Genomic DNA, 17,044 nt, shown 5'->3' on the forward strand with positions numbered 1-17,044 from the left:
AAGCCATTCTCTTGCACGAGATTTTCTTTCAATGTACACCATTATTTATAAGTGTAGACTAAAATTGGAGCAGATCACTAATTGTCACATGAACGTAAAATGCATTAGCATCATCATATGTTTAAAAGAGAATAGTGGCCCAATTTTTTAAAAAAAATCAGAGAAGACTTGGTGGGGTCAAAACAAGAAACCAGAAGCACCAATTCATGAACATTATTACTGATCCACAGTAGCTCTAACTAGCATGTCATTTTAGTGCCAGAATATTTATGAGAGTCATTTTTCTTGTTACTAGACCAGAAAATATGCCTTCTGATTTAAATTTATGTTACATAAGAATATGGTATTTCGTGAGTGACCTTTTAATTAATGTTTTAGAGGAACATATCTACTATTCCCACATCTCCTGTATGAAAATTACACTAATATTCCTTGTATCATGCATATTGTATACTGCTTGCAATGTCAGTGTTTCATTCTACTACTGTTATATGCATATATGCTCTCCACTTAAACTTCTAAACTGTTTGCGTGAATTTGGTTGGATTTTGTCCCCTCTTTAGTCACTTCCATGCAACCGGTTTATTGAGCTTTCATCCTGATTTGCTGGCACAAATGTCGCTGAGAGGTTAGATGATTTTGATTCCATACCTCCACCCATAGCTGTCAACTTTCCCCTTTTCTTGCAAGGAATCCTATTCGGAATAAGGGAATTTCCCTTAAAAAAAGGGAAACGTTGACAGCTATGCCTCCACCCCACCCCCAGTTCTGTTCTGCCGCCTTACTTGTTCAACATTCTGTGTCATTGATTTCTTTTGGGGCTGTTTCTGGAGGTCCCCCCATGTTGTTGTTTTTAATGGAATTCATACTGTGCCCTGGAACAATCTAAAGTTTTTTTAGTGCCTACAAATCTTGATTCAGGGTGTGTGTGTCACTCGCAGTGTCAGTGGCTTTCCTGCGCCAGGTGTTGGCAACCCACACTATGTCACTGTTCCTTGGTCCCCCACCTCAGCCAATGTTCCTTGCCCAATGAACACACCCAGTTCTCAATTGGCCTGTTTTTGGTACCCCTTCCTTTTTAATCTTTATTTTTTTATTTGTCAGTGGGGAGAAGGTGGGAGGAGTTCTGAAGCAGATGTTTCCAGACTGAAGCACAAAGGGGGAGGCTGGGAAGCAAGTGCAGATGTCCTTAAATTTAAAAAAGGGGGTGGGGGGAGAGAGCTTTGGAAATATATTGCCCCCTTCTCCACAATTCTGGAGTTGCAGAATAGGAAGGAGGGCCACGGTACACCCGTTGTGGTTGCTATGCTACTCACTGGGTTAGCGATCTGGTCTTGCCCCTAAGTATGACTCTCCTTGCTCCACTTGTAGGAATTCTGGTGTACCAATATGTTGCCTCCAGAAGTTGTAGGCCACATCTCCCATCATTCCTGCCTCAAGGCCACTCTAGTTGGAGTGGATGGAAGTTGAAGTCTAACTCCAGTTCCAGTTCCAATAACATGCTAGCTGTTATTATAATACATATTTCCCCCTTTCTTGTATGTGAAAAAAACATGAACTTGAGGTCTGTCAAGTGGACTTATTTAATTTCACTGTTAGGAAAGTGTTGATGTTGCTCAAAATGCAATGTGTGCCATTGCTCTCTGCAATTGATGGGCAGTGTAGGAATATGTATCTCTTTTGCCTCCCAATTCTGAGTGGACCGGAGTGTGTTGTGGAAGATACAGCTTTTTTTCTCAAATACTCAATTTCTGAAGAAGCTAACTGCATGCTTTTTCCATTAGTTTCTTAAGAGGAGATCTCCTTGGTCAAACTTTGAAATTCCTACCTATTTATTGGCAAATTCAAATAAGAACATTATCAGATCTATGACTGGCTCCATATTAACTGTATGCAGAAGCTGCCAAAGTGTTTGGGATGCGGATGCTTCTACTCTTGATTATATTGGGTGTGTTTGTGTGATGACCTTTTATTTATGAAGATGTTTTCACTTTTGCATTGCTGTGCTCTTTATTTCTAATGACTTTTATTTACAAATGACTTGCAGGAGGGGAAAACCAGAGGATTCCTCAACCTTAAAGAGAGGCTTTTGGGGGGAGCACAAGGGAATATATTCAGGGTGGTGCAGAAAAGGCCCGCTGTGTGGAGTTCTGCTTGTCTGTCTCTGGATCCAGATATACCAATATAATATAAAATTGGTATATTTGCACAGATTTATTTGATGTGCCCAATAAAAGCATATTTACCTAGAAAAATATCTACCTAGGTTTGAGAAAGTACAGGAATGCACTCAGGGAAACTGTTGGTATTGGTGATCTCAGTTTGTGGAATGAGGCAATGGGGAAGGGCCATAGTTCAGTGGTAGAGCATCTGCTTTGCATGCCAAGGTTCCAGGTTGAATCCTCGCCATCTCCAGGTAGGGCTGGGAGAAACCTTGCAGAGCCGCTGCCAGTTAGTGTAGACAGTACTGAGGCTTAGATGAACTAATGGTCTAATTTGGTATAGGGCATCTTCATAGTTTTTGTATATTCAGCTGTGTACCAGATTGCAGGTTGTATACATTGTCCCACAGAAATTAATGGGAACCAATGTGGTTCTGTTTCTTCATCACAGCAGAACAAAGGTATGCAGAAAGTAGACAGTGGTCCACCAGTGGACAACTGGTCAGCTTCCACAAGATCATGTATTGGGCAGCTGGGATCTTTGCAAAAATGTTGGAAAAGGTTCTTCTTGGTATATACCAGCAATACAATTTTAATTCTCTTAGCCAAAGAATGCATGCTCAAGACACAAATGAGCTCTGCCTTAACGATTCTGTCTATGCACTCTTACTTTGCTGACTTAACACACATTGTTGAAGGATGTGGACTCTAGTAAAACAATAAAAGAAAAAGTAGACCTTGCTATGTAATGCTGTAGCCAGACAGACTCTTTGGAACTAGCCAATATAGCAAAATGTTTTCTATCTAACATAATCTACAGTCTGTAGTAAGTGCCAGTTGTAAATTGTCTCTAATCAGCATGACTAACATTAAGTGGAACTTCCTTGTCTTCTGATTTCACAAATTTACACAGCTAGCCTAATCCAGGGCAGCGGGACAGATAGTCCCTTGCAGTTCCCTGGTGCTTTCCAGCAGAAGGAGTGTTGCTTCTGCTTGGCCTAGGACGCATCTTCAGGACACCCTTTTATCTCTCCAAGAATTGTGTCAGACACTCCTCTAAGGAGGAGCAGAGAGGGTGGAGTCAAGCTGAAACCTTTTAATGGAAGAATGAATGAAAATGCAAAGCAAAAGCTGCCAGCTGAGTCAATAGACCAACCGCCCATATAACTTTGCCTCCATATACATGGTGGGTAGTCTCTATCCACCTTAAGAAGATAATTTTTATTTTGCCACTTTCCCCAAGATGACAAGAATTTTGACAACTTGCAAAATGGTGAAAATGGTGAGGGGGGGATTTGGTGTTTTCCATAGGAATGCTCAGCATAGCCGATATTTTTCAAGAATTGGTATCCGATCACTGAGTATGAAGGTAATTACAACTTCACATCATCTAATTGATTAATTCTCTCTCTCTCTTTACCTGAGTCTGTAACTAACATGCTAAGAAATAGCTGACCAGATAACCTTGTGTGGGTCCAAACAAATCTTTGAGTAAAACTAGGGTTCCAAGTTCCAATTTATTAGAGCCTGTTGACTGCAGAATTGTTGACATAGCAGATATTTCTTGCGTGTACCCTGATTTATAGGATAAATTATGCAGGACTGTGAAGGTTCACAAATCTTGTTAAATATGCAGAGGTCTCTAAATAACCCTGGGAAGTGTTTGGGTGAACTAGCAGGTTGTTGCTACAGAAGCACAAAAATACCCGCTTGTTTAATCTGAAGCCACTTCTTAAGAACAATACAGGAATACTGGACATCAGGAGTAGCACTTCCTTTTTCACACACGGGTCTTCAGCAGTAACTTTTGTGATGCATTTACACACTGTGCTATCAATTGGCGCAGTGGAAGAATGCCTGCTTCTATAGGCTCTGTGTTTCTCTGGTTGCACTATTTATTATTTATTTCATTTATTAAAAAATAACTAGAGACCACAGGGTGATTTAGAATGTGCTAAAAAGATAATATACTTTGTAATATATTTACAAAGAAAGAAACCTCAAAACCATTTTTTGAATCATCACAACCAGTATAGCAGCTGGCTACCTAAATGCATAAGCATAGCACAGCATTTAGGAGGACTTTAAGCCTGTTTGATTATCCCAGCCAAAGCAGAGTTAAAGGGACAGCACAGATGGTTCCAGCATCCAAAGTCCACTGGGCAGTTGCCAAGCCATCCTCCTTGCATACTGCTTCCTTTCTGTGCACTTACCGGAACCTTATATGACGGCATATGATTCAGCCATCTTCAATCTGAATTGGTGAAGGGCTTGAACTTCCCAAAACTAATGTTCCCAGTGTGCTGGTAGCAATTAAAAGATGCAATATTAAAAATAGTTTAAAACGAATAGGGTGGGCTATATAAGCAATTAGCCAATGAAATCATATGCCGAGACCATCAATAATACAGTCATGAAAGCCTGGGAGAAAGATGAATCTTCACATATTTTCTTTTTAAATTCCCCATTGTTGGAGGAAGATGTACATCAGGAGCCAGGGGCCAGGTGTAAGAATTGTTGCGGAGGTGTTGATATAAGGGTGCTTCCCAGATTTATTTATCTAGTACAGACTGAATTCAGAGGAAGGGCAAGTGACTTGGTTTTAGGGATTGGTGGAAAGTGTGCAGACTTTCCATGGCTGCTTATTCCTCGGGTCTTTGTGTTATTTTGCGGTTAGCCTCTGTTGGCTGTTCCTGCTATCTGCTGCTGTATGAACAGAGAACTAGCGTGTCTTCTGTTTTTCCTATCCTCTTAGTATAAAGCAACAACCAACACCATTAGTTAACTGTGGGTAATCAGTGGGGACAAGTTGGAATGTGGTAATTTGCAGTGATAGGGAGGATGCCAATGAATGGATCTGTAACATCCCCTGTCCACTGACCATGAACAACACACACACAAACACACATGTACTTGAACATATGGTCTCATATACACCTGTGCTAAACACTCTTATATCATTACATATGTGCTGCTTTTCCATGGTAAACCATGGTCAAAGTGGCAACAGCATCTAAAGTTTACATAAGACAACCTATTTACAATTCACTAACAATTCACTATCAGTAATTAGAAGGCATAACAGAATTTAAATAGTTACATAAACAACAGGCTAATGAAAACATTTAATATTAATAAATGTAGAATATTAAACAATCCACTGATAATTCAAAATTAAGTCCCAACAGTGAAAAATATGTAAGAAAATAATGCAGGTAACAGCAAAAATAGTGCATCCCTGAAACTAAATCTTGACAGCATCAACAATTCCTTAAAAACACCCCACCTCGATGATCTCTAGGCACTTTAAACAACAGGAACCGTCTTTACAGCTGGAGTCTGGCAGGGCCTCACCCCACCAGGAGATGTGGGAATAGACCAGACAGAGAATAGAGACCCAGTCCTGCTGGAATGCATTTATGCACACCATGTATTGCACATTTAAAAAATACTGGTGAAGGGAAATAGACCAGAAGCAGGGCACCTCTTTGCCCTCCCTCTCTACATGCCTGTTGCTCGGTCCCAGCTCCTGCCAACCTAGCAGTTTGAAAGCACACCAAAAAAAGTGCAAGTAGATTAATAGGTTCTGCTCTGGCGGGAAGGAAAATGGTGTTTCCGTGCTCTGCTCTGGTGTCGGTATTCCATTGTGCCAGAAGCGGCTCAGTCATGCGGCCACATGACATGGAAAAACTGTCTGCGGACAAATGCCGGCTCCCTCGGCCTGTAAAGTGAGATGAGCGCCACAACCCCAGAGTCGTTCGCAACTCGACTTAACTGTCAGGGGTCCCTTTACCTTTACCTTTACACACACTTGTGGAAATAGGACGGAAGGATATCCTTCACCTACATATGAGTAGTGCAACACAGGAGCTGCAAACTTACACAAGATTGTGGCTCCACTTCCATGAAGAAACATTGCAAACTATGATTTTTTTTCCAGCTCACAGCAGAGAAGGGGGCAATCTTGTGTACTAGCTGTTCTAACGTTGCACTGCTCACATGTCAGCTGCTTGCATTATCAGTTTTCTTTCACAAAAAGTATAGCCAGAAGTTACTCTCAGTTTCTAACACTGCCTGCTGCAATTGCGTTTGCCTCACTGGGTCCATATTCATAATACACGATGGTCTCTTGCATTATTTAGACTGCCTTGCTCCTTTCTAACCTTTTGGAATATCAGAAGAGACAGAAACGATGGATAGTGACACCAAGGGGGCTGTGAGCTGTGTGGGAATAGGATTACAAAGGCTGATCAAGCTGAGCTATGATTTCCTGGCTGAAAGAAAGTGCTGAGCACTGTAACAAGTTCCTAAATGTGTTGTGACAGGTCGTTTGCAAGTGTAGTCATGTCTTCTACACAGCCTGAATCTGGATCTACTTCACAGATCAGCTTTAGTGTCTCTCCAGCTAACATGTCAAGAAATATATGAGCTGAAGGAGAGGTGTCATTGCAAGCATGCCTCATGAATAGTAAGGGCTACTAATGCACGCTTTCATAGAATCATAGAACTGTAAAGTTGTAAGGGACCCCGAGGATCATCTAGTCCAACCCCCTGCAATGCAGGAATACACAGCTGTCCCATGCGGGATCAAATCTGCAACCTTGGCATTATCAGCACCACCCTTGTGGTAAACTTGCCCCCAGCCGCTCGCTCCTCTCTCACCTGTCTTTGCTCTCTGGCCAGATCAGGTTTCTTGAGCAGGGCTGGTAGGCTCGCTTACGTTTTACAGAAACAGGACCAAATAGAACCGGTAAAGCTGCCACCACTCCCTTTATTCCGGGGAACCCAGAGCCACAACCCAGGGAGAAGGCTGTGCCCCGTGATTGCTGGTTACCCCCACTCCACAAGTTGTATCCACAGATTTGCAGACAGAAATTCTACGGTAGAGCGCAACCAAGTGTAAGGCTAGGAATTAGCTTTTCCCCTGGAAAGGCACACAAACTGAAACAGATTCTTTCTTAAAATTTATTTTAAAAGAACATAAGAAAACATGCTAAAATAGCAGGCACATCTTTAGTAAGTTACAAGCAAGAAAACAAGAACATTGTGAAATCTAACTGACTTACATACTCACGACTAAGACACAGATAGAATAGTTAGAGTCCTTTCAATGTTTCGCATTCAGAGGCTTTCACAATTCTCCATCACAAAGGACGAAAGGACGGCTACTTAGTTGGAACATCAGCAGCCGGGTGACTTGCGGATTGCAGAGCTCGCCTTCTCAGCCATTTCCAAGATCTTTTATCCCCAATTTGTATGTGGCATCAGAACTCCCAAAACCAATCATAACTCTTGATTATTTTTAAATTCGCCAATGACCGGCTTGCGGGCTAATCAATCTAACTTCTGGCAGCTGGACCCATTAAGAGCCCAGAGCCTAAATCAAAGGAGTTTCCTCCCTTTCCGTGGAGCCTATGCAGATGCACATTCCCAGGCAATCAAGGACAGATAACATCACTGAGGGAACGCACATAACTTTGGACCCAGGTGTCAAACCTTTCATTAAATCAGGGGTTTCCTTTCCCATAATAAACCTTTCACACCCTGGATGCCTGTTAGTCTGGGTTAAAGGGACAAAACTTCTTTCCCATGGTTCTTGTGGCTTGTTGGTTACCCACAAGGCCTCACTCTCGTTGCTTGACCAAGGAACAGCTACTAAACAAACAGTAACTTTACTACAACCCTGTAACCAGCTGAGAGCAGCAGGGGGACAGCCAACTCCAGCCTGGAGCTTTTGACAAAGATCAAAAGCCAACTGTGTCCTTTTAATCCTCTGTCCATAAACTCCCTCTCCCAGACTCAACTCCCTTGTGGAGAACTTAAAGGGCCAACCCTCTTGCCTGAAGATAGAGACTGTAGCCTCATGCCTCATGCCCCGTGCAATCCCTGCAGTGCTGGACCACTGAGGTGTGGTGGGAGACATTTGGTTCCTCAGAGGAGGGTACCTTTGAGGGTCCTGGTGCTGCAGGAGGCTGTTCTGTAGGCAATGTCAGCCAGCCCCAGGCTCACTGGTCTTCTGATCTCTAGCAGCAACTTCAGAGCCCTGAACCTGGTCTCGCCTCTCAGCTTGTGACTCTGCAGCCTCAGAAATTGTGTCTTCATCATTGCAGGAACTCCAGGGTCATGACACATGCTAGGAATTTCCTGTGATATCCTCTTGACCACCAGCCCCCATGAAAATGACACAGTACAGTTAAATCTGTGGCGTTTGCCCAGATTACTTCTCCAGGCCTATGTGTTTTCTACCTTGTCTTCACTTAGGTTCCTATATCTCAGGCTGTTGCTGATTTTTTAAAATAAAAGATTGTTATTGATTTTCTACAAAGGCCATTGCTGATTTAAAGTCTCTTTTGCCCCTCCCCCTTCCAACCTCTGGACTTCCTGCCCATTGAGGCCAAACTACATGGTAAGTGGAGGAACTTACTTACAATGCAGCCAGGTTGTTCTTTTGGATTGAAGCTGGCTTGGGAGAAAACACAGCTTCTCCTAAGAATCTACAGGATAGACATGGTTTGTGACTAATGTTGTGTGTACACTGCTCCCCAAACCATCGGTAGGAGTGCACTGAATGCGGAGTAAAAAGGAGTATGTACACAAGCTATGTTACACAACCTCAGCGTGTTTCTCTTCCCCAACTTACTTTTACTTTTGGTGGAGATGGTAAATGGTTCCACGATGGCACCACATCATGCTTTTCTCCCCTCTGTCCCCAACCACTGTTTCCAGGGAGTCATGGGATGTATAGATGCAGATCAGGAGGGCCTACTTGTCTTCCTATAATGGGCTGATTTGGATCTTGGCTTCCCTGACTCTTTTCACTTGGCCTATCTTGGCAACTCAGCCCCTCCTGCCTCCTAGAACCCATGTGGTGTTTTAGTTCCAGTAAAATCCCCTTGCTGGAGAAGATTTCATACGTCCCAGCCTAATTTTCAAGCAAGGTGGGCAAATAGTAACTGAACTCTTCTACTTAAGTTTACAAGTGGAGGCTCACATGACAGAAACGCACCTCCATGCAAAATAAATAATTAATTCCTGCACATAGATGTTTCAATACCAAGGAGGAAGGTCTAGGCTTTGCCTTGATGTACGCAATTAGTCTAGCCCAATTAGTATATTTTCATTTATCTGTTTACACTTTGCTTTGGCTCAAGACTGTGAGAAACTCATGCAATAATACCTGAATAATAGAAAATGGTAGCATTCTGTTCTGTCAAACAAAAATGTCAATGCTAAGATGTGTTTCCTGCTTAAGAAGACCCATCAAAATTCAATATAATGCTCTGATATTGTATTCCTATGACCATTAGAGGGTGGAAATCAGCTGCATTTTTATTGGCAGAAAGAAGAGAGGGTCAGTACCAAAAAGAATGCCCCCTGCAAATCTCAGAATGGTGTTATTCGTAAAATAATTATTTACTGTACTGTATTTATATGGGCTACCCAATAACATGTTATCTGAGCAGCTCACATAACATAAAAGAATGAAATGATTTCCAGAGGGGTAGCAGGGTAGACTGCTGCAGGAAAAACAACAAAGAGTCTAAAATTACAAGAGCGAAACAAATAAAGAGCAGCATAAAAATATTTGATGTGACCAACATGTTTCAACATGTTGCAATGTCACTTACTTGACATTTTTTCTTCTCTGAAAAACACACAATAAGTTGTTAGCAATCCAGTCTTTTTTTGGGAGGTCATTAGTTGACTCATCTGTTGTGGTATGGTAACAAAGAGATGTTTTTGGTTCTATGGCTTGTGCCTTTCCAAACATAAGTGCCCCTGACATGTGTTGAAATGGGATGGGCTGTGTTTATCAAATGTCGCAAATCAAGTCTATTTATGAGCACTAAGCCAAGGTAGCAGCTCATTTGGGGAGGAGGGAGCTGACATTTTTGTTAGGCTACTGGATACCTCTATGTAATTGTGTCAGGAATTTATCATTTCATGATCTGAATCAAAAGCTGGGTTTCCACGGGAGACACTATTCTGAACTCAGTGTGATCAATTGATTGTAGCCTGCTATGACACCTTCCCCATTAGCTTTTGTCATAGACCTAGTAAGAATTGTGCCTGTGACCTGTGTTGTGAGAAAGGGAAGGAGCTCACGTCAACCATCAGCCATTTTGTCAGCAAATTCAACTGCTGGCAGCTATGCAAGTAGCTACCGAGTTAGCCCTGAAGAGTAGCAAATATAGTGCCCTTCGGATGTTTTGGATCACAACTGTTATCAGCCCCAACCAGCATGGCCAATGGTCAAGGATGATGGGAGTTGTAGCCCAACCAATATCTGAAAGGAACCTTGTTGGCTATCCTTGCTAAAGATGATCCAGCCCTTCTGATTTTGTATGTTGTTAATATGATGACTCTGGATAACTGCACTTTAATCCTACCTTAAGCCCTAGATACTCAGTTCTCTATCTTGAGGGGTGCTATAACAAAACTGTGCCCTTCTCCATTCTCTAGCATTACCAAACACCTTGGGAAGGAAGTACTTTTAATAAAGCACAATATTCATTTCAACAGGGGTTCTTTAGGAAAGTGACAGTTGCTGTAAAATTTCACTGCATTTTAGGAACGTGCAGAAGCCTGTTAAAGCTGGTATCGTTGAACACATATCCAAGGACCCTGAATTTAAGGGGTGAGGGATGTAAAGAGCTGTGTGAGCAAAGCAATAAATAGGGAGCTTGTAACAAAACAGCCAACTGGGCAAAGGAAAAGGATTTGGAGATCCATAAACCCCCTAGGAGCAAACTAAAAAATGTAATTAAAGGAAGAGAAAAATATTGAATGCTGGCTTTAAAGACTATTTCTGTCAACGAAAAAGGGTTCTTTCAATAAATTTGAAGGAGGCAGGCAGAAGATTGTTTCATTAAAAGCAGAGAGGCAATGCAGATGGAACAGCATTCTCAGTAATCCTCGTAGTTTTCAGTGACCCCAAGTGGAAGAATTATTTTGAAAGAATATGTTGGAGGGCCAAATGCCCTCACAGAGGGTATCTTGCAAGAAGCCCCACTGAAAGAAACAAGAGCTGAGCAAAATCACTCTCATTGGATAGTCATGTCAACATGCAGCCATTGCAAAACTTTTTATTCCCTTGAATGTATGTTGTGGAAAATAGATTAACATGCAGGGGAGCTGGAATGCTTCATTAAAATAACAATACTGTATCAAATTATGTGTTTGGAATCGAATATGTTTACTTCAGGGGTTGAATTTTGAATGATCAAAAAAGGAAAGGTACACACTTTCTTATATTTGGGGAAAGGATATGTCTGTAAGCAGGGTGTTCAATGCAAGGGACAAGTGATGAAATAGAGAAGCCCCCATCCAGGCCACAGGAATTCCCTGTCTCTGTTTGTAGATAGGCTGCAAGGCTGCCTTTGCAAACAGAGCCGGCCCACTGATGAGGCAGGGTGAAGCACTCACCTCAGGCAGTAGAAGCACAAGAGGTGGCATCTTGCTTTCCCCACCACTGGTGAGAGGGAGAAGACGAGTGGAAACGCCTCCTGGAGCACCCCAGAGAGGCGGTTTTCCTCTGGCATGATGATTGCTGGAAGAGGCATTGAAAATACCGGTACATGGATTTCAAGTGCAAATTGAAACCTCACCAAAGTGATGAGTTTTTAAAGTCTGGGTATCACCTACTAGTTTTAAAATAAAATCTAAAAGCATGTTTTTTGTAGGGGTTCTCCTTTCATAATGGGATTGTGGGTTGGCGCCTCTATGTGCTCTTATTTGTTCTGAGGGCCACAATGTCTGACCTGAAGTATGTGAAAGTGGCCTGTATTTGGGAACCCAAGAATAGACAAACAAGTCTAGTTGCAAGACAGTGGGTGGGGTCTCCTCATCCCCCAGAAAATTATAATCGGGTGAAAACTCATCTCCATGAATGCTGCTCTGGGTTTCCTAGGCTATACCATAAATGGTCTGCTCTTTCTCCACATCCAAATGGTTTCTATGATCTTAAGAACAAGGAAGATATCAAACTACTATAGTGGTCATCTCAGGGACACAGATGTTGGGGAGGACAATGCGACTAGGTACATGGGACCTCCAGGAAGGTACACGGAATTACGGTATATGTTGCTAGTGAATACAGTGGTACCTCGCAAGACGAATGCCTCTCAAGACGAAAAACTCGCAAGACGAAAGAGTTTTTCGTTTTCTGAGTTGCTTCGCAAGTCGGATTTCCCTATGGGCTTGCTTAGCAAGACGAAAACGTCTTGCGCCTTTTTTAAAAACCACCAATGCATTCCTATGGGAAACCGTCAATACACAGTGGTGCTTCACAAGACAAAAAAATTAACAAGATGAAAAAACTTGCAGAACGAATTACAGTGGTGCCTCGCAAGACGAAAAGAATCCGTTCCGTGAGTCTCTTCGTCTAGCGGTTTTTTCGTCTTGCGAAGCAAGCCCATTTGCGGATTAGCGGATTAGCGCTATTAGCGGTTTAGCGGCTATTAGCGGCTATTAAAGGTTTAAGGGATTAGCGGATTAGCTGCTAAAAGGCTATTAGCAGCTTAGTGCCTTAGAAAAAGGGGGTGGGGAGCGGAAAAAAACCCCCAGGAATCGCAAGACATTTTCGTCTTGCGAAGCAAGCCCATAGAGAAATTCGTCCTGCGAAGCACCTCCAAAACGGAAAACCCTTTCGTCTAGCGGGTTTTCCGTCTTGCGAGGCATTCGTCTTGCGGGGCACCACTGTAATTTCGTCTTGCGAGGCACCACTGTATCATCATACAGTCTCTGCACAACCCAATTACTGGAGAAATCTGCTGCTGCTACTACTACCACAACTTGGTTTTAATCAGGTGTTTTAAAAACTCATCTTGTTTATCTGTGATGCTTTATATGATTTCAGTAAAGCAAAAGGCAGGTTGTAAATATGTTTAATATTTATAATTCAGAGGTGTGTATTACATGTCATTGAACTGCACTAGCACAACTGACATCCTATTAGTTGTGGGTGTTCTTGTATAACTCCCCCGCCAAAAAAAACCAGTATATGTACATGAATAAAAGCAGTATGTTTATTAGGTCCATACACAAGAGCCTATTTACAGTTTCTGGGGTAAAGAATTGCTGTTGGAGCAGGGTGTGCAATTCAGCAAGCAAGACCCCAAAAGTCTTGCTTAAGTTGGGGACTCTAAGGGATATTTGTATTTAGGAGATGGATCAAGGGATTTTTAATTCCATTTCAAACTGAAATCTTTCACACAGGGAACTGATTAGCCCAAATGGCTTTTTCTAATGGTTTGTAAAACTCCCCCACCTTTCCTTTCCTTTTTTGCTTTAGAAAGGAGCAGCGTATCAGCTGAGGAATGTGTGATAATGTCCACACTTGCAAGTTAAGTAAAAATAATTGCTTCAGGAGTGCTGCATAAACAAATCTGCTCTTATATAATGATGACGATAAATCAAACACAGGAAAATATTTATCGGTCTGGAAATATACAGGGTACTGTTTGCCTGTGCTACGCAGGACCCTTGGGGCAGTATAATAAGTAAGATCAAATAATTCAACTTTGTGCTTGCAAATACTACTAAGCAGCTTTATAACATCTTGAGCGTAGCAGCCATGTTTACTCAGAAATAAGTCCTGCTGAATTCAATGGGACTTCAATCCCTTGTACCCTGTTAATCTGTAATATTTATTTTGTTCTGTCTACTCAACAACCCAGGGCACTGAAGGCAGATGAGGCAGTCACCTTTCTGAAGCTAAGCTGGCTTGGGTCTGATCAGTGCCTCCACATGACACCATCTGGGAGCTCCATGTATGCTGCTGTCATGGAATAAAAATTAGGATATAAATGTGCTAAATAACTTACAGAAGGCAACAATCAGTAGGAGAGATGATCTGAAATCCCCTTACAGTGGAACCCTAGCTCTTTGGGATCTTTTGATAACAGAACAACTTCATCAGCAATTAAAAGTTGCCACAAAGCAGAATAAATTAGAGGACCTTCTCTCAACACGGCTCTTTTTGATCCGTAGGTTGACAGTAAGCCATAAAGTGGGTAGCATGGACACTTATCTTTCTGACTGTATTTATCCATACAGTTCCTTTACTGGTTGTATTGTATGCTGGTATTAATAAGTGGTGGCTGGTGTCAATTGGGACTGGTGGGGCAGGGAGCTTAGCAGACGATGCAGCCAGAGCCAGTAGGAGGCAGCGTCACCCAAGATGGCAGGCAGGTAGGGCTGGTTAAGGGCAGACTGAGCTTGCTGGGGGCAGTGTCCTATTCATTCTAATGGACAGCCTCCACTGTCCTTTACTGGTTATAATAACAGAGAATTCAGCTGTGGAGGAGAGCTGACAAGATGGTTGCCAAAATGGGGCCACTGAGAAATAGGTGTCTATTGGTGTTGAGGCATCTGATCAAGGCCTGTATTTTAAAATCAGCTTAAAAATATATTTGCAAATGTTTGTAGGTTTCATGCCAGGCAGAAAAACAGCTGGCTAAGTACTTTGGCAGTTGTTTATCTTCCTGCACAAGGGCCCCATTGATTTATAGCACCAGCAGGAGGCAAGTTTCTCAAAGTTATAGAAGGGAATTACAGGCTAGGGAGCAAAGGCTATATTGACCCTACATATTACAGAATACAATCAAGCTGCAAAAACACTAATTAAGAGTTGGTAAATAGTTTAACAGAAAATAATACCATGTGCCCTCCCATCAGACTCGAGCCACATTTTCCTAAGGTTAAAGGGCAAAGAGCTAATGGGAAAAGCAGCTGGCTGGGAAAGGGGGGTGTAAAATGAAGAGGTTTCTCTTTACTGAGTTTCTCAGGCAAAGGCCTTTTCTTCTAAAAAGCTATCTATGTTATGAGACTTGTTGACTTTAATGATGCAAAGGATTTAGAAAGTAAGAAATGTTAGATTCTTATTTTATTTCATTGATGGTGTGTGAGAATATGAACCCAAGATCTCTGTTTAAGATAGAATTTAAAACCATGAGCCATCTGTTTTAGCCATTTGCCCCTGTTGCCAAAAGGGCAAAAAGGGCAAAAGGTGATCTGGTAATTAAGGTGCCTTGTCGAGGCAAATGTAAGATATATGGCTACTTGTCTGCCATTTATGAATAGAAGGAAATATAGCTCTTTGTCTCCCATAAAAGGTAATAGGAAATGGGTGTATCTTTTATGATTGGTTCTAGCAAACAGCCAATAGGAATTTCAACCAGGCTGATTGGACAGAGGCAGCCAAAGGAGGAGCAAGGGGGCTGGGCTGAGGAAATATAAGTGCTGGCCATCAGGGCTGGAGGGGGCAGAGCTTTGGTAACCATATACCACTGTGCCTATCATTTATTTGTCTGACAAATAAATTATTATTTTAATTTCTCTATTGCTGCGTTGAATATTTCATTCCAGCTAAGCGTTAACCACAATCAGGGTGCTACAATGTGTTTAGGGGACCCCAAGCTTTTTAGAAGTAAAGAAGGGTGGGGGAGAATTAAGGGAGAACCTCCCTAGGGACATACCTAGGGCTTGGTGTGGTTGGCCAGGGGTGCAGGCCCTCTGCCCCTGCAAAAACATGCCTCCACTCTGGCTCAGAGTTGCTAGAAGCCTGTCCATGCACTCCCAGGCCGTTCCTCTGCTGCTCGGGGGGGGGGGCGGCCAGGCTTCAAAGGCGCAATGAAAGGGGGAGGGGGCTGATACAGCTCCTTGCCAAGGGCACAAGGGAGCCTAGGTACAACTCTGAACCTCCCTTCCTAACAGTCCAACGAAGACTGAGCATATTCAGTGGATACTTAAAAAAAAGAAGTGTAGGATTGCATAGACAATCTCCGGCACCGTAGGAACCATATAGGTTACAATTATGCCACACAAGTCAGAAGAAAAATCACCACTCTATTCTCTGCCCACTGTCTGCTTCCAACCTCTCCACATATAAATTGATCTAGAAGGGCCCTGCGTATTTGTTGAATTGGAACTGGTGTTAAGGACTGTTCAAGACAGGAAAACTGGCATTCACTGCTGTGGGGTTATGAGTGAGAAAGGAGTACATGATCTGGACCACTGGCTAGTGAAATAGGCTGCATAATTGGCTACAGGAAGGTTACATCTTATTAACTAGGGCCGGCCCACTAGTGAGGCAATTGCCTCAGGTGCAGCAGATCCTGATGTATCTCTTCCTTCCCTGCTTGTTCTTCACCCACTCCTCCTTCGCTGGTGAGGAGGGGGCCCTATTTGGTGACCACATCAGGTGCCAAAATGTTTTGTGCCGGCCCTGCTATTAGCTGAATAATCTTTGGTCTACTGTAGGAGAATCTTACCTATCACTTTATCCCTATTACCCAGGGTAAGTACAGGAACAGCCTTTCATACCGATCAATGTACAGATGATGGGCGTGTTAAAGGTAGTAGGAAAGCATTTCGGGGCTGGAAATTGTTGGTCTAGGGTGGCATTATGTAGAAGGAAATATAAATGATGAGTTTAATTGGTATTTTTTTTCTAGGCACAGACAGCCAATTTAGTGCTGGAAGATGGAACGAAGATGACGGGCTACTCTTTTGGTCATCCATCCTCTACAGCTGGGGAAGTTGTATTCAATACCGGCCTGGCTGGGTAAGGGGGAGATTTTTTAAAATCTATTTATTATATCTAGGAATCTACTTCCATATTGCCATGATGATAAAATAAAAACCCACCATTATTTAATGGAACAAGCTGTTGGTCCCCCATATTTTAAAGGTAGATCTTTAAAATATGCCCTTCTAAGTTGCTTCCAAGTTCCCCTCTTCTCGTAGCAGAGAAAAAAACCACGTTTGGTAAGTTAAAAATGGTTTACTTACAAACACTTCAAAGGTCAGATTCATGTACTTTTCCATACAGCAGCAAGAAAAGACAGCAGAGGCATCTTTCCCATTTGGCTGAGTGGCGC

General features: G+C 42.5%; 1 protein-coding gene across 3 annotated transcripts in view; it reads left to right on the top strand.

Moving 5' to 3' along the window:
• The window catches only part of CPS1 (carbamoyl-phosphate synthase 1), a 196,170-nt gene that overhangs the window by 18,695 nt on the left and 160,431 nt on the right, over window positions 1–17,044 (top strand). For 2 of the 3 annotated variants that reach the window (XM_083399727.1, XM_083399726.1), the window contains one exon: window positions 16,619–16,728. In XM_083399727.1, the coding sequence (XP_083255853.1) occupies window positions 16,658–16,728 (71 nt within the window). In that variant the 5' untranslated portion in view covers window positions 16,619–16,657. Of the gene's footprint in view, window positions 1–3,265; window positions 3,532–16,618; window positions 16,729–17,044 lie in introns of those variants that run through there. The other variant, XM_083399725.1, reaches the window with a different exon arrangement.

Source organism: Podarcis tiliguerta (assembly GCF_965153285.1).
Source record: "Podarcis tiliguerta genome assembly, chromosome: 1".
NCBI classification, from domain to species: domain Eukaryota; kingdom Metazoa; phylum Chordata; class Lepidosauria; order Squamata; family Lacertidae; genus Podarcis; species Podarcis tiliguerta.